This window comes from Epinephelus moara, chromosome 13 (genome assembly GCF_006386435.1).
Source record: "Epinephelus moara isolate mb chromosome 13, YSFRI_EMoa_1.0, whole genome shotgun sequence".
Taxonomy (NCBI): Eukaryota; Metazoa; Chordata; class Actinopteri; order Perciformes; family Serranidae; genus Epinephelus; species Epinephelus moara.
The window spans coordinates 21,532,901-21,550,495 of record NC_065518.1 but is presented as its reverse complement, the minus strand read 5'-3'; the positions used below and the strand labels follow the sequence as shown (position 1 = coordinate 21,550,495).

The 17,595-nt window shown below is 41.6% G+C and overlaps 3 protein-coding genes across 5 annotated transcripts; 2 read left to right on the top strand and 1 right to left on the bottom strand.

The window, feature by feature from the left end:
- The first annotated feature begins 382 nt into the window (after window positions 1–382).
- On the top strand, window positions 383–5,626 carry LOC126399345 (probable crossover junction endonuclease EME2). 3 transcript variants are annotated; one of them, XM_050059198.1, is made up of 8 exons: window positions 385–958; window positions 2,353–2,474; window positions 2,595–2,687; window positions 2,775–2,899; window positions 3,024–3,102; window positions 3,554–3,669; window positions 4,864–5,053; window positions 5,170–5,626. In XM_050059198.1, the coding sequence occupies exons 1-8, from the start codon at window positions 502–504 to the stop codon at window positions 5,323–5,325; spliced, it is 1,338 nt and encodes a 445-aa protein (XP_049915155.1). In that variant the 5' UTR covers window positions 385–501; the 3' UTR covers window positions 5,326–5,626. The 3 variants fall into 3 exon arrangements, with proteins under 3 accessions (XP_049915156.1, XP_049915155.1, XP_049915153.1); XM_050059196.1 differs by having other exon boundaries at window positions 2,592–2,687; XM_050059199.1 differs by lacking the exon at window positions 3,554–3,669 and having other exon boundaries at window positions 383–958; window positions 2,592–2,687.
- A 3-nt stretch (window positions 5,627–5,629) lies between these two features.
- Window positions 5,630–13,540, bottom strand: spsb3b (splA/ryanodine receptor domain and SOCS box containing 3b). Its single transcript, XM_050059200.1, has 7 exons — window positions 13,431–13,540; window positions 10,847–10,982; window positions 7,921–8,101; window positions 7,495–7,682; window positions 7,229–7,331; window positions 6,866–6,991; window positions 5,630–6,772 (listed from the first exon to the last, which is right to left on the bottom strand). Exons 1-7 carry the CDS (start codon window positions 13,469–13,471, stop codon window positions 6,234–6,236), a joined length of 1,314 nt encoding a protein of 437 aa, XP_049915157.1. The 5' UTR covers window positions 13,472–13,540; the 3' UTR covers window positions 5,630–6,233.
- Window positions 13,541–14,154: 614 nt separating this feature from the next.
- Window positions 14,155–17,002, top strand: nubp2 (nucleotide binding protein 2 (MinD homolog, E. coli)). The gene is made up of 7 exons (XM_050059201.1): window positions 14,155–14,241; window positions 14,763–14,878; window positions 15,134–15,332; window positions 15,637–15,791; window positions 15,921–16,031; window positions 16,175–16,244; window positions 16,754–17,002. The coding sequence occupies exons 1-7, from the start codon at window positions 14,226–14,228 to the stop codon at window positions 16,891–16,893; spliced, it is 807 nt and encodes a 268-aa protein (XP_049915158.1). The 5' UTR covers window positions 14,155–14,225; the 3' UTR covers window positions 16,894–17,002.
- Window positions 17,003–17,595: the final 593 nt, after the last annotated feature.

The following is a 17,595-nucleotide window of genomic DNA, read 5'->3' as shown; positions in this document are numbered from 1 at the left end:
CTAATAGCCTAATTCAAGTGAGTGTGTTGTCTTTCTAATTAATTGTCAAGTAGACTATAAAAACACAAGTATGGTAGACTGCAGCGACATCTTTAATTTTAGGATTTCTATTTGTATTTATATATTTTAGTATGGGCTACTATCCCATCCCACCTATTCAGTCAGTATTGTTTCAGTGCGTCCTGTGATTTAATCCAATAAAACCAATAGATGTGAGGGCCACAGACAGCTGCTGCGTCTCTCTTTACCTTCTGCTGTGTCTAAACAAAGACTTTTAATCCACTCTGTGGTCATGTTTAATCTGAAAAGTCTGACTCCTTTCATAAAGGTTTCTATGGGGGTCTAAAATGCGAATATATGTAGCGCGTTTCTAATAATTTGTCCCTCAGCGGACACCATCGATAAGATACAAAGCCTCTCTACGTTTTAAAGGCCAGCAAGTGGTGTGCGATGCGTTCAGTGAGTTTTAAAACGCAGTGGAATATGTCTTAAATATATGAAATGTCTGTGCTGCGCAGAGCTAAAACATGGGAAATATCTGAATCAGAGGGAAGCGACGCTGAGACTAAACCTGATTTAAACCAAGATGAGAGCGGTCACATAACAACAGTCTGCACAGACTTTAAAGAGGACCAGAGTTCAGACTCAAAGTGCAAAACCCTTCCATCGTCACCCACAAAAACCGAGCCCAGTAAAACTTGTGCTCTGTCACCGCCGCGACCAGAGGGACGTGGCACACCGAGCCCTGCGAGAAAACGCCGCAGCAAAGAGGAGATAGAGGCGGACAGACAGGCAGCCAGGGAGAGGAAGGAGGCGAGAGACAGGCAGAGAGCAGCCAGAGCCCGGGAGAAGGAGGAGAAGAGGCAGGAGCAGCAGAAGAGGAGAGAGGCTGCGGAGAACCTGAGGAGTCTCCGGCCGGAGAACTGCCTCAGGTGTCTGACAGTCTGCATAGATCCAGGTACACTGTGCTGCCTTCAGAGGCGGTCGGAAAAAATATGCATAGCTTTTATAATTCATGCTGCAAAATAAATAAATGAAATAAAAAATAAAAAAAAAGATAGGACAATTAAATAAAGTAAAACAAATAAGTAATAAAAATTAAAACATTGAAACAAATAAAAAAAATAATAATCAGATTTTTAATAGATATTTTAATTTTAAGAAATAAAATGCTCATATTTTTCCATTGTTTTTAATGTTATCAAAGTAGAAGAAGTACCAAACATGCTGGAAGGCAGTCAGTTTTTAACTTATATTGAATGTAATGGGGAAAATGTGCTTTATTATTTGGGTTTCTCATGTTATATTTGTATCCTAATAAAATAAAGTGCCTTTTGTTTCACTCTATAGTCATCTAGTTTTGAATTATTTCTGTGAGTGCTGTTTAACCTCTGTAAATATCGGTACAAATGATGTAACAATGACTCATAAAGCTGTTGAAATATACAAAGCTACTAAATAGGGGTGGGAATCACCAGAGGACCCCTGTTACAATATTATCACGATTTCAAATATTTTGCGATATGCTGAGTATTGCCATAAATATATTGTGATTTATTGCCTTTTCTCAAGTGTAAAATATGTCCCCAAAAGACAACTTTGTCAACATCTGTTTTGTCAAATAAAATAAAGTTTTCAGTCTGTTCATCTCACCTCAGCCATTTTTTGCAGCAGAAAAAAATCAAATGATTATATAATTCTAGTAGGTTACCTGATTTTTAATTTGTATTTGTAATATTAATCATTTATATAATAAAAAAAATCGCTACTTGGCACTGTGTGATGATACGATATTGCCACACAAAAATATTGCGATACTTTTCTGTATCAATATTTTCCCCCGCCTCTACTAATAAATCACTCAAAATTTTAGACAGTACTGGAATTTCTAACTTGGATACAATACCTTGAAAAATATCAATAGGCTATTCAATACCATTTTCAATACCACAGGGGAAACTGACATTTAGGGCATACAATTTAATATACTGACTAAAAGATAAATACAGCTAGGCTATAACATGACAACAATGACTTTTCTTTTTTTGGTCAGGAACAACGAACAGTAGAACGACTGTATTAAACAACAGTAAGAGAAGCGAGAAAGCAGTGTATTGATGCTGTGGAAAATGAGTATTGAAACTGTGTCAAATATTCAGAATTGATATGCATCAATAAATAAATATAAAGCAATGACAATTTGTGTTTTAAGCCTACAAGCTTCAGTGTCTGAGCCAACAAGGACCACTTAAAGGCATCATCTGACCGGGGTGTGACTTCTACAGAGAGGAGAGTAAGCTGAAATGCTGCATATGTTTGTTCATCTGTATGCCTGTGTGTGCTTTCCTCCAGCTCTTCTACAACAGGATGGCTCAGACATCTTGTTGGACGCCCTGGCTGCCTTTGAGTGGAGGTTTAGCATCGAGACCCAGCAGCTCCCATGCAGCATCACCTGGACCAGAGATTTACCTCAGGTAGGCACCTCAGGTCTAATTTGGGGATATTAATGGGGATATTGTGGCAGTGTTTCTACTTTAATATTCTTACTTGTTCTACTTTCTCCAATGGGATCATTACTGTTTTGTCTTTAGCAGGGAGAAGATGGCAAGGGCTCGGTGGAGGAGGAGCAAGTGGTTCTGGTGCTGAGTCTGATGGACTTCATGGACACAGTGATCTCTGTGAAGAAAGTAAGCAATCTCTTAAATTGCAATTAAGTCATTTTGATGGCAGCCCACAGTATGGCCCTGCTCCATGTTGTTTTGTTGCCACTGCAGATGCTAGACAGTGAGGAGGAGGAGACAGGTGCGGGGTCTTTCCTTAGTCCAATTTTGGAGTGTCTCAACCGGGATGCCAAGAAGGTGGTCACTCTGTTAGTGACAGACTCTCAGCCAGATTACAGGTCAGTGAACGTGTCCATGAGTGTGGCCTCTGACAGACAGATACTCTCAGTTACTTTCTTATACTAACTGTGTGTTGGCTTTCATGTACGTTCTGACCTGACGTAATGGTTAACTTACCAACAGGATGGATGCTTGTGGTGTGCATTTACTGGATGAGACACTACAATCCAAACTGGGAATGGAGAATGTGGACATTGAGGAGGTCAGTTTACTTTGAATCGGAGGATAAGTCAACATTTTTGTGTTCTTTCTGCAGATGTTTTGCAGCTCAATCAATCAATTCAATTCAAAGAACTTTATTTATCCGTTAGGAACTTCATTTGTGCAAAGCATCAGTGCGTGTACAGTTCACATAACCAGCAACGCAACATAATATACCGCATGCATTCAGCAAATACCAACAATCAACCATCAATTAACAGTCAAAAATTGGAGAGAAGAAAGCTTGCCAGCACAATGAATACATGATGATTAGGTAATGATAAGTTGTATGTTTCAGAAGGTTTGAAGGTAACAGATAGCTAAACACTGTATATACTTGACATATACACATCCCTGTGCACTTGGTAGATGAGCTGAGGTTTAGGTTTTAACTAATCAAGTTAAGTACATAAGATAAGGGTTTTTGTTAAATTGTCTCCATGTCTCTCCAGGTTCTTGTGTACCTGCAGCTCTGCAAGAATATCTCTCTGGTCTTCCTGGATGGCTGGCAGGAGGTCACTAACCATGTGTGTGGTGTCACCAAGGCCTTATCAAAACGTCCTTTCAAGTACGCAGGCACTCTGCACGACGTGATTTTGCCAAATAGGACAAATAGGACAATTCAAAACTATTTTCTTGCAAGATTGCAGTGTTGGTGTTGATCCAGAACTATCGTCATCATTTTTATTCTGCATAATTAATTACTAAAGGGACATCATTGCCATGTTGATCCAGGACCATCACTGCTATGTTGATGTCAACATAAAGAAGTTATCTAGAATCAGCGTTTTGATAATAATGATGATGATGGTCCTGGATAAACCCAACCAAATCTATCCAGGATCAAGATGAAAAATATAAAGGAAAATTTGTTAATTGCAGGAATTTACAACTGAAAAATGCTATCATCTATATTCTTTGTTAGTGAACAGTTTACTTGTTAGTATAGCCTACCTACTGTACTCAGCAAGCTAGCTTGCTAATATGCTCGTCTATTGGCAAGTTTACTCATTAGCATAGCCTACCTACATAGCAAGCTAACTCGCAAACATTCTTGTCCGTTGGCAAGTTTACTTGTTAGCATTGGATACCTACTTAGCTAGCTAACTCGCTAACATTCTTGTCTGTTGGGATGTTCAGTTGTTAGCATAGCCAATCTAGTCAGCAAGCTAACTCGCTAACATTCTTGTCCGTTGGCAAATTTACTTGTTAGCAAAGCATACCTAATTAGTGAGCTAGCTCGCTAATATTCTTGTCTGTTGGCGAGTGTACTCACTAGCATAGCCTTCCTACATAGCAAGCTAACTCGCAAACATTCTTGTCTGTTGGCAAATTTACTTGTTAGCAAAGCACACTTACTTAGCAAGCTAGCTCGCTGATATTCTTGTCTGTTGGCAAGTTTGCTCATAAACATAGCCGACCTAGTTAGCAAGCTAACTCGCTAACCCTGCAGTAGCTTTCAAGGTTTTTGTTCAGTGTTACTGAGGATTTTGTTCAATTGTTTTAACTTCCTTTTGGAAAACTTAGTTTAGCTCTGAAGAGGCACAATGGAATTTTGAAAGAGGCACAGGTGCAGTACACTGATGGTGTCAGAGGGCTGCGATTGGTTGATTGCAATGTTGGTCCAGGAACGCAGTGTGGGATGTTGATCCAGGAGCATGTCCTACTTGACACTCTAGTCATTGACACATTAACAGACAAGGTATATATTTACCTGACTAATCTTACCTCACTTATAAGATGTCCTTCCATGTCCTTCCAGACTGCTAACGGAGCGAGCAGAGCTGCCCTTCTGCGTGGACGGTTCATGGGCCAGCGGGGTTCGTGTAGAGCGGGACGGCTCGGGGCTGATCCAGGTCTGGAGCAAGCAGATCCAGCAGCTGAACAGAGTCAGCCCTGCTGTGGCCTCCACTGTGACAGCAGCCTATCCGTCTCCTCAGCTACTGCTGCAGGTACACCTGAGTGCACTTCAGTAGAGCTCAGTGCACAGAGGATGGTGTTGCTGTTTTATTGCTTAAAAAAGACATACTTTTTAGGAGGTATAAAAACCATTTCTTTCATTTTTTAGGCATACCAGAGCTTGGAGTCAGAGGAGGCCAGAAAGGGGCTGCTGGCTGGTCTCTTGGTGAAAAGCGGAGGTAAAGAGAGACGTATAGGACCGGAGTTATCAGCAAGAGTTTACCGCTGCCTCACAGCCCAGAACCCCCAGCTGGTCCTGGACTGATCTGTTCACTTGAGAACGACATGGACGGACGTCAGCCAGGATTAATCTGGTTTCTGATGACACTTTGTCACCACTTGGCTGCTAATGTGTTAATGTTGATGTTTACAAGCTAAAAATATTACTTAGATATCATGTTCACTCCCCAGTAAAGCACTATTTATACTCATCTGAACTTTAACTGATTGTAAGGATTAAGTAAATAAGGAATCGATGTGACTGATGATGTATTATTCTGATACAATATTATGTTTATGTATGAATGTTTATGTGTGAAATAGCCTATAAAGATGAGCTGCAACAGAGCTTGTCATTTTTCTTTTATTTTAGAGAATTTCCTGAGTAAGAAAGTTCATAAACAAACTGTAAATAGAAAAACAAATCCTCTTATAAAGCAAGAACACAACCATTGTTGATGTTCAAGCCAAAGGATGATTACAAAACGCATTTACAAAAAGTGATTTCCAGAGTATCAAAAGAGCAACTCCTTTCCCCCTGGAGTCTATCCCTGAGAATAACAAGTTTAAACTGTAACATGTTTTCCAAGTTTTTGTTCGTTTTTTTTTTTTTTTTCTGTCAGAGTCTAATCTGGCAAACATCAAGCCCTCCAAAGACAGTGTTAACACCAAGATAGAAATTGGCTAAAACGAGAATGAATGACCTCGATGTCTTTCTAAAATCTCAACTTCATTACATGTCTCACTCATTCCCTTCTCCCCATTCCCTGACAAAGTTGTCACAAACTTGTTAAATAAAAAAAGAGATGTAACAATCCACTCAAAATGTAGATTAAGAAATATTGGCTAAAAGATGAGACTGCTCTTATCTCCATGATTTCCAACAGGAGATGTCGATGGCAATGGTAGAATAGCTTTGTGCCAAACACTTACAGATACGTTTTTGACTACTCGTCATGTCCAGCGGCATCTCTTGCATTGGTAATCCTCCGGTTCGGAGCAGCAGCTGTCGTAGTCGCTGCTGGGAGGAGTTGGAGGGCAGTGGCAAGTGCAAGGTTGATTTTGAGGTGACGTTTGACAGGGGCACTGATGCGGGACTGTGTCGAGTAATGGGCTGGTGCAGGGGCTCGGGGAGGCACAGGCACTCAGGGTGGAGACTGGGCTCGGGATGGGGCTGGGGCTGGAAGGCAGGCTCATCTCCTCGTGGAAGTCCTCAGGCAAGTCCTCGGGCTGCTCCGAGGCTTCAGGGTTGCTGCTGAGGGTGAAGACCCAGCCTAGCTGTATTTGGAGGAGGGTGCGCAGGCCTGGGGGCAGCTCCATAGCGTCAAGTACATCGGGACAGTGGGGCAACATTTGGCGGAGCTGGGCACAGCAAAGGTACTGCAGGGAGGTGGGTGTGTAGCAGGCACGGATAACCTTCATACTGCTTTTAGCTGCTGTGGAGCACACCATGGGGTAGAACTTCTTGTTCTGCAGCCGTGTGGCAGCAACACCTGTTGGAACAGGAGAGGATGAAAACATGTCAGGAGAGTCACAACTAAAATGCTGTTTTGCTTGACCTGTCTGAATTAAAGAGAAACCCCCACCTATGCAGTGCCGGTTCTTGTAGAAGGTCAGGGTGCCATGCCAGGTGTCCAGGTGCACTCCTATGATGGAGCCTTGGCCAAACCGAGAGGAGAACTTCACTTTGTCCCCTTTGTGCTGGAGGAGACCTTCAAACAGACATAAGGTAAGACACAGGAATTTATTTTTATCTTCTGTGGTGGAGGAAGTATGCAGTACTACTAACACTACACTGTAAAAATACTCAAAGTCATGCATTTAAAATCCTACTTATGTAAAAAAAATGTAAATGTACTTTTCAACACTGGTAGAAAGGTCCCATTCAATTCCACAGATCACTCTAATAAGTCATTGTATATTGTGATGCCTGTATTTGACTCTCTGACCTGTGTAGGAGAGCCCCCAACTGTCTTCGTCATGGCCCAGCAGGCTGCCAAAGCTGAATTTGAACTTCTCCAGGTTCACCTCTGAAGTCCCAATTCCCACCATCTACACCGGCGACAGGGACAAAAAGGATGAAAACAGGTTGTAGTTCTAGCTCCTCACTAAGACGATAGTTTGCAATGCTTCTAAATATTCAAACAGAGATTCAGAAGCATCTTCAGGCTGCTGCTAATATATCTTTGGTATTATTTGAGGGACTGCTACCCACCATATCGGTTCCATAGACGGGAGAGGTCATCTTGACTTCCCAGAAGTGTTGGCCGTCTGTAAGCTCCTTGGTGCCACGGATGGCAGCCGTGCCGCAGCTGTAGTCTGAGTGAAAGCTCACCTTCCTGTTGTCGCAGCTTAGGAAGGCTCCGGAAGACTTGAAGTGCTCATCCCACTCCCAGTCAAAACCTGGGAAAACAAACACATGAACATCTAAAGAAGCTGGATAGTAATGGTTTCATACTTTGTTAACTGAAATATCTGTTGGAAGGATTAGAATATGTAGTTATATGCCACTAAAGACAATTAAAATACTGTAAAAGCCTTGGATTGGTCTGCCCAGCTTCACCGCTACACTTGTGCCAATTTACAGTGTTACCTGCTGTGTTCATATGGTCTATTACTGAATTCCTCAGCTTTTGCTCACCCTCATCCTCCTCCCCACAGAGGCAGTCACTGCTGACCCCAAAGCCTGGGATGAGCTCTTCCTGTCGGTCACACTGGCAGAAAGACTCCCCTGTCACCGGCGCTGTGTTGGGCAAGGCCACCACCTCAGATACGGTCTGAGCAGTCTCCAGGTAATCCACCTCAGACTCCACATCGCTGATCTGGTTGACACAAACAGCACAAACAGTATCTTGTGAGTTCGTAGATGTGGCCATTGTCTAGAGACGTTGGCTTGGCAGCAGGGTAAGGAGTAAGGGATCCAGTGAAGAGAGCCGGAGGATGGTGTGCAACGTTTTCTAAACTCCACTTGAAGCCCTCTTCTAAAGAATAATGTTTTGGTAGCAGCAAGAAAACCGTAAAGAGCCTGGACGGAACAGTCACAACCTTGCTATCTTACACTCGACAGTCCAAAGAGCCAAATGAGAGCCACATTTCAAAGACTCAAGGAAATAGCCTTGTCATGGTTCCTATTGGTTACGGAAGTCATGTGTGCTAGAAAGTAAAATTAGACCCCTTCCAAAAATACTGAGCCTCCTTTCCTTGCCTTTGGAGATCTCAGCATGCCTCACACACAGCCATTTCAGACAGGGGACAGTCCCAGTGGAAAACTACTGGTACTCAGGTAGAACGAATTATCTGTCTGTTCTGAAAGTGGTGCCCCAGAAACTTTTCATAAGGGTGGCCAGATGGGGCCTCTGAAAATCTTGGGGTAGCGCACCAAAACTAAAAGCTGTAACTGATATTTAGGAATTTGCTGATGCTGAACTAGTTAAAATCTATGTCAATATGGAGAGTTAAGGAACAGCATACTGATATACTTCGGTTTCTTATTTTACAGACTAATATCAGTACAGTTAACATTTTGAGCTCCACAACTATCCTGTTTTAATGTGTGATGTACCCAAACATGAAATATGAATCATTGATCTTCAAATAGGCTGGTTGTCGCTTTCTTAAAAAGACAAATATACAGCTTTAATTTGAAGGAGTACATTGAATGTAAGGAACAAACCATTTACTGGGAGCAAGCCTTCTCAAGTTTAGAGGAGACTCATGAGTACCCATAGAACCCATCTTGATTCAGATATCATGTAATAAGAGTTAAAAGGACCCCTTTGAAAATGGATGTGCCAGATGTTCCTTTGCCAAAATTTAGCCTAACTTTGGAGCATTATTTAGCCCACTTCCTGACAAGCTATGTCAACATGGTAGGTACCAATGGCAAGGCAAGGCAAAGCAAGACAAATGTATTTAACCCAAAACTTCAATTAAAAGCCTTGTCCCAATGTAATGCCCAGTCCCTTTTACTAACCTGGTGTGGCTACATATTTTAACGAATAAAGGCCTGTCTCAATTAGAGGCCTGGTCTGGTTGCCAAGCAGTTCATTTTTATAGAAGTTCTTTGCATGTATAAATCAGGCTATTGGCTACCCACTTAAGCTAGTGTTAGCTAGCTGTTTAGATCGCGCATACAAATAAAACTGTTTAAACTTTTGTCAAGATGGAGATGCTACACATCGTTAGCTCCGTTAGATTCCCCACAAATCATTTCGTTCATTTTACTGAAACCATGAGCACTAGAGAAGACAGTAGAAAAAACAAAACTGACTTCCTTCATCTGACGCTGTCATAAAGTCCATTCCTTGATTACCCAGTAAGTTTTTCATATTCCTTTAGTCCGTAAGGTTCCACTGATGAATGGAATGTAAGGGTATTTTCATAAGAAATAACCCAAGTTGTGAGTATTGTTTTACCTCTCTCTCTGATGCCTTGTCTGTCTGGGCTAGAATAAATGAATGATTTGTAATTGATATTATTCGAAGACATCCATTCCCATCTTTGCTGAGCAATGGTTTTGTGTAAAAGAAATTAAAGACCAGTCTAATATAGACACCTGTCCCAAATATAAGCCTGTTGACTTCAGTGATTTAAGCGAATAATAGCCAGGGCTACTAATTGAAGTGTTATGGTACATAACACATTACATACCTAAAGGCAACCCAATGTGTTTTACAGATTAATCAGGTCAAGTCAAAGTCCATTAAAGCCCAATCTCAAAGCATGCCTCAATTTTATCTATAAAGCCCATACAACATCCCTCTGTTCTTGGACCATCACAGCAGATCGGGAAAAACTCTACCCCCCCAGAAAAACCCTTTAACAGAACAAAAAACTACCAAAGGTTGTCTAGTTTCACAACATACCAGTACCTTCATGCTAGCTTAAAAAATGAGCACACCACACCCTTTTAAAGACAGAAATATCAACCTCTGATTGTTTTTACTGAGGGGCAGCAATTGTATAAGGTGGACAATAGCCTCCTCCTGGCCCCCCTTGGGAGCACCACTGTGTTCTGATGACAAAAACTTTGGATTTCTCATCCTCTAACATAAAGCAAGTGATACTTGTAGCGTCTCTTTCTCCGGTCATACTGTCATGGAAACGATATTAACTATAAAAGTATGTGACTGTCATCATAAATAATAATACTGTAGATGTATGAAGCTGTTTGATTCATCCATGGCCATGGGGAGGTATTTTGAAAGGCCTCAGAGTCTTTTACTGTTTGAGTGCATTCAAGGAGGCTCAAAGGGTGTCTGAAGGTTGAGATGCTATAAGATGAAGACCTTGTAGATGTTCAGACTCCAGTGTTAAACCGATCTGTATGACGGTTGAAATACACTATACAGTATAAGGCTGAATCGCTGTTCTGTTACTTTAAGTTTTTGGTATGTCTTGGTCTGTGTATGTCCTGTATTTAAACTTCTATTTTTAAGTAAGCTCAGCTGAGGCTCATAAGTTTTTTTCATTATTCATCAAGATGAAGACTGACGAGAGTACTTTTCCCCCTCCACACTTTGCTCTACTTTACTTTTGTTCTACTCCACAAACCCCTCAAATCTCACCTGTGTTGTCGTCTGGCCCTCCCATTCCTCCCTGTCCGACAGCTGGATCACTGCCATGGCATCTGTCTCTTGCCGTTGTTCACTCCAGGCCAAATGCCGAGCCCGGCCGTTCCTGGCTCTTCTTAGCATGGCAGCTCTGTGGACAGCAGACCCGACACCTTTACGACCAGCTGGCATGTGCACAAAAGGCCATGTACTACTTTTCACGTATGTCAAGTAAGGTTAGTGTCGAACTCCTGGTTCAAGGCTTATTTGTTTGTTGGGGTCATGTTACTGTTGATACATACACATAGATATCTGATTACAATAAGAAAAGACAGAAAAACCTCCCTGTTTTAGATTGAAGACAGCTTTCTGGGAGATAACGGCATATAGATTCAATTGCAAAATGAGGTCTAAAACTAATTTTGAAAGTATCCGAAACTAATGGTAAACGTATCTCATCTTAAGTTGTTTGCATTATTTAGGATTTTGACGATGGTAGCTTATGTACTTTGATAAATTAAAGGGGGGAGTCTAATTTTTTTCTTGTGTTTCCAACTTCTTCTGACGAAGAAAGGTGTGAGGGTTCTGGGATTCTCAGCATGTTTTGACAATATCGAACAAACTTGCTGAACAACTGAAAATAGGTCAGTTAGAGCTGTGAGGAGCAAACAGTCACCCGAGGCTTCTCTAAGTTCAAGTGCGTTAACCTAAATAACCATTACTCTCCTTCCTCTCAGTGTGAAGCTGCAAAATATTCCTCTGTGGAAACCTGTCTAGTCACATACAGACTTGATCTTCGTGCGCTTGTTGGCCTATTTCCATCCGTCCCATATGCTGCTGTTGGCAGCAGAAAGTGTTTCCATGCACTTCTTTAACCTTTAAACCCAACCCTCTGCTCTGCCACTGTGGCAGCACGTCTGTTTCCTAGCTTCCTGTGCAGATAAGGTCACCTGACCCAGTGACTACAGTGTGTACCAATCATCAATCACAGATTGTAATAGCCTTGTGTTTACACTGCTGCTAATAATGACTGTTCCTACATCAGTATGTGGCACTTTAATTCACTAGATAAGAAAGGTTTGGATGTAATGCTGCTAACAGTGAAGCTATTGCAGCTGAAAAACAAACATACAAAAACATCATTAGCATTCTGCCTCTATCCAGTTTGTATTCATACAGCATGTAATGACACAAGTGTGATTCTAAGCTGGATATTTTTGCAAACTCCCCCCTTTATGGTTCCAGATTTATTGACTGAAAACAGAACTGATTATTGTGTTTGCTTTTTTTAAAAAAATCGTATCTATGTTGAACTTCCACAGCCAGTAACCATTACAATCAGTTGCCTCAGTTGCAGTGTTTTGTTTTTCTGAAAAGGTTTTTCTGTTTACAGTTTCCATCATATCACTTGTAGAAGTGCATGACTTTTTTTTTCTGGATTACAGAGTATTATTTTACATCATATTACAAGTGATATCCAAGGCTGGCTGGGGCCTCTCAACATTTCTTTTAAAATAACACCTTTCAGTATTTTATTGGGAGTCAGGGGTGAAAAATGTCCCCAGATAATAAATACAATTATTGTTGGGTAAAATGTTTTAATTTAAAGCTCAAACAAGAAAAAAAATTGAATTCATGCTTCATGAAAAATACAATGCAATGTCAATTTATTATGGAAAAAAATATTGCTACAAACCATTGCAAAGTAGCACAACATGACATGAAATGGGAGAAAATTTGCTCCAGTGAAAAGTGGAAATATATAGAATTATAATTACTCACTACCTGTCATATAAACTTAATTTACACCTTTTTTTGCTAGTAATATTAACAAAATCATTTGAATTACTGATTTGATCCTGCTAACTTTTATATGTCTTTTCTTTTATCCACTTGTTTTGCTTCATTTTTCTATGTGAGACCATATTGCCATGTCATGTTGTGATCTGTGATTTGTGTATTATTATTATTTGCCTGTAATTTAAAAAAAAAAAGTATTATACATTTGTTCAACAAGAGTCGTCATTTACTAAACACTGTACCTGAACCTGATAGCATGTCTTGGTTAATGCCAGCACTAAACGCAGCAGCTGGTGACTGCTTTGCAAGCAGGTGCAGGAGATAACCGTCAACAATTTAGATTAGTTAGTCTGCAGCTAGTCTCACTTTAATTGGGCTTTACCCTACATACTGTAAAAGCATCATCTGGACAACACAGTCGAGAACGCAAACTACAGCACCTTTGTCAGCTAATGTTCTGACTGATATGATATGAATGCAGTTGCAGTGGGACTGTGACAGTGATGTTAATAATTTGTATGCTTCAGATATTCAGTTACTGAAAGTCACACTGCTGTCCATGTCCTGTACAAGCTTTCTGTTCAGATACAACACGGGCACATGCTGTCCTTTGTCAGTGATCCACTTCAGAAAGCCTGTGTTTACTGCACAGGGCAGTGCACCAACAGTATCAACAATTCTCACTGCAAGTCTGATAACACCAGCTGAATGTCAAAGTCTAAGCACATACTGTATGTATGTTCAGTAATGCAGTATCTTTATCTTAAGACTCACAATGTAAACAGCATTATGCTCTTACCTTGCAGCAGTCTTCCTATACACTGTCTTGCAGTGGCTCATTTGAACGTCACTGTGCCTCAATATATCCAGCTATGTGACAGGTGCAGTTTGCACTCTGTCCCACTTTGCAGCAGGCTGGACGTAAACATTACTCTCCACGCCCTCACTGTGTGCTTATTGGATAAGCCTCATGTGGGGGAGGAGTTTATGTTAATGTATTACCTTTACCTTAGTATGGTAACTATATGAGTGATGATAACTGGCCTTTGTGCAAACATGTGTGGCATGCTGACTTGATTAAACAAGCAGGGGAATGTTTAAGAGCAAAAGGAAGACAGAAAAGCACTGGTCCAGGTGACAGAAATTATTAGATATTCACAACACTTCAAACACTGTAACTACTGTCAATTATTTTGTTGAAGCAGGGCCAACAAATCTTTAAAAAGTGAGTTATTTTAGCAGATTTTCGGAGTTGGGGATAATAAGATAAACAAGATAGCGCTGTATGTGGCGACATATGAAGACCTATGTCAGGAGCCAGCTGTTTGCCTTTAGTACAGGTCGTTGTCATCTCAGTCAAGAGGCAAATACATGTAAAACATTTCACCAACACGCAAAAACTTGTTTTACCATAAATTTTAAGCGTTTGTGTTGCCTCTGAATGCACCACGGCGCGCACCGGCAGCCTATTGGTGGCTTTGGGACGAGAGGCGGGACTTATGTGGAGCATGCGCTGTGTGGTTGGCTACACAAAGCGTGACGTTATACGGAAGTAGTTCTGCTTTAAGCTGTGAGCATTCGCGTAATCCAAAACATGGAACAAAATAATGGTAGGTCTGAGTTACCGGTTAACAAAGTCAGTTAGGAGGTTACGTCTTTATTTCTTTTGTGTAGACACGTACACGAGCTGTATCTCCGTTCTTTAGAGGTGTCAGCTTTCAGAAACTGCTGCGTGTTTTATAACGGTTACCCATTTATAGCTTAGCTAACCGGTTAGCGGGAGCTAATTGGAAATTAGCTTAAGTTTTCAGTATTGCCACTAAAGCGATCAACACTGGAGCCAAGCGAAAGGTTTTTATATCACCATAGAAGTTGTTGTTTATGTTAAAAAAGCTATTACATTGTTAATAATGTTGAACATTATCCCAGAGAACTTGTGACCTCGGCTGATGAAACGTGCATCCTTCCCAAACTGCGACATTTCTCCCAGACCCTTGTTTCGTATTACTCTGACAGTTCAAATTACCCACTCATGTGACAGTGACTGGCGTTTAGACACTCTAGAAATAACCCTTCATGTGTTTGCTGTGCTTATGATGAACTCACCCATTTTTTCTCCTTTTTACACCAGACGGGAGTTTGGCCCAGGTCCGGCATGTTGTGTTGGTGCTGTCAGGGAAGGGAGGTGTGGGCAAGAGCACCATCACCACGGAGCTAGCTCTGGCTCTCAGGCATGCTGGCAAGAAGGTGAGCTCCAGGACCAGCTCTGTGTGTGTGTGTGTGTGTGTGTGTGTGTGTGTGTGTGTGTGGCAGAATATAGGGTGTCAGTATGTCTCACGTGGTTGACATGCATGTACAAAAAATACTAATAGCAGTCACTTTAATTATACTGTCACAGTTTATCAGCCATTTTCCTTCCTGTTCCTGACTTGTGTTCATGCAAATGTCAAGATATGAGCCGCATAAGTAAACTGACCAATTAATAAACTGTGTGTTCATCAGGTTGGCATCCTGGATGTTGACCTATGTGGGCCCAGTATCCCCCGCATGCTGAATGTGGGTCACACCGATGTGCACCAGTGTGATGCAGGATGGGTGCCTGTCTACACTGATGCTGACAAGAGCCTCGCCCTCATGTCCATTGGCTTCTTGCTTGAGGACCCAGATGAAGCAGTGGTGTGGAGGGGGCCCAAGAAAACAGGTAAGCTGTTCTCTTCTCTTAAATAAAGTAATGTCATATACACTCACCTGCCACTTTATTAGGTACACCTGTTCGACTGCTTGTAACGCAAGTAGCTAATGAGTTATGCTATCATTTCAATATGGACCAAAATCTTTGAGGAATATTTCCAGGGGGTCCAACCCAGTACTAGCAAGGTGAACCTAATAAAGTGGCCGGTGAGTGTATGTCTCAACACAAACCTCTGTGCTGCACGTTCTGAATTTAAACATGACCTCACCTTCTGCCCAACATCCTTTCCATCTCTGACTGTCCTGTCCCACAGCTATGATTGGCCAGTTTGTGTCAGATGTAGCATGGGGAGAGCTGGACGTGTTGCTAGTGGACACACCGCCAGGGACGTCTGACGAGCATATAGCAGTACTGGAGAACCTGAAAAAACACAGAGTGGATGGAGCCGTTTTGGTCACCACACCTCAGGTACAGAGAGTCCAGAGAGACTTTGACTGTCTATAATGGGAACAAGAAGACAAACTTGCGCGTAAATTTAGTTTTGAAAGAGGAATCTGACCAGTGTGTGACTCAAGTCTGGTTTTGTGTCGGCTACAGGCAGTGTCCACGGGGGATGTGAGGAGGGAGGTCACCTTCTGTAAGAAGACAGGTGTACGGATCCTGGGCATCGTCGAGAACATGAGCGGCTTTGTTTGTCTGCACTGCTCAGTATGTAATCTTACATACAACTCATAGGAGAAATAGCAATGGACAAAACAAGACATTTAAGAGCATCATCCTGGGCTTTTTTTTTTGAGAGAGAGAGTGAGTTTGAAATATTAATTTTAAAAAATATTTCACTTTTTTTTCAGGAGTGCAGCAATATATTCTCAAAAGGAGGTGGCGAAGAGTTAGCCAAGCTGACAGGATCAACATTCCTAGGTGAGATATCAATGGGATTTAACTACATGTAATAATACCATCCAGCCACCAGGTGTCACAACACACTGTGACCGCACATCACTCCTCAGCCACCATTCATGATTTAGGAGGCATTTTGCATCACTGCCATGCTGCTAAAATGGGCGATCCAGATGTCAGTGCAGTGTAAGGTTTCAGTGAGGGCCTGATACACGCTCATCAATAATTCCTGATCATATTAATAGTTTCCCTTAGTGGTTATGTTTTGTGTGTGGATCAATCACTTGATTAATGATGCAGCTAATTGAGCTCACCCTGTGGCAGTGACAAGCCGCTGTATCTGAGAGTGGTGCATAGCTTTGGCCAAGTATTCAATAAGTCAATGCCTGCTAACATCCAGTTGACTCTCACTATTGATTATCATATATTAATATGCCACATTGGAGTGTTTCTTTAAGGCACAGAGTAGCTGTGAATCATTTCTCAGCAGTGCTGTTGAGGTAATCAACATTATTTCATCTCCATTTCAGGTTCAGTGCCCTTGGATCCTGCGCTCAGCACCAGTATAGAGGAAGGCAAGGACTTCATACAGTCGTTCCCTGACAGCCCCACCTTCAGTGCCATCAGCAACATTTGTCAGACTCTGCTCGACAGCCTCCAAACTGCTTGAGTAACATTTTAGCACACGGGTAGAAGTATTAGACATGAGCAAATGTAATGACGTCTGTGTTGCATTTATGTCCTGTACAGTTAAACACAATATAAACCTATTTACTGGTCTTGTTTTCTACCTTGTTTATAAGACATATCTGACAACAATAAAGTGCAGGCTTTGCTGTTATCTTACAGTTCTTGAGGCGTTGACCACAGAGTGAAAATTACCAGCTCTTGCCGCAGTTGCACAGGAAGTGGTGAACACTGTAGAACAGCAACTCAGCTAATCTGCTTTACAGCAAAATGTAGAGACGTCGTTTTGTCATAAAAATGCCACGTCATGCTGCCTGAGTAGGATTTACAGTGTCACAGCAAAATGTACAGCACCGTGTTTGGAAGCCAGTCAAAAATCTAAGTTGGAATCTTCTTTAATTCGATTGTGACACACATGTCGACACATCAGGATAACTTCAATATCAGTGGTAATACAGGATTGTAGATTGGCGCTTTAGTAAATGCGTCAGCAGCAGTTCCACTTTCAGAAAACAAACTCCAGATCAAATTGGACCAGTCCTTGCATGGGGGAAAAACTAGGCCAAACTTGAGCGCTAATCTCACTGGATTCCTGCCGCGTGCTACAAACGATACCAACGAGTCTCCTTGTGTCATTTTGATTTGTGTTTTTTAAGAGGACGTTTAACTCTTCTTGATCTGGATT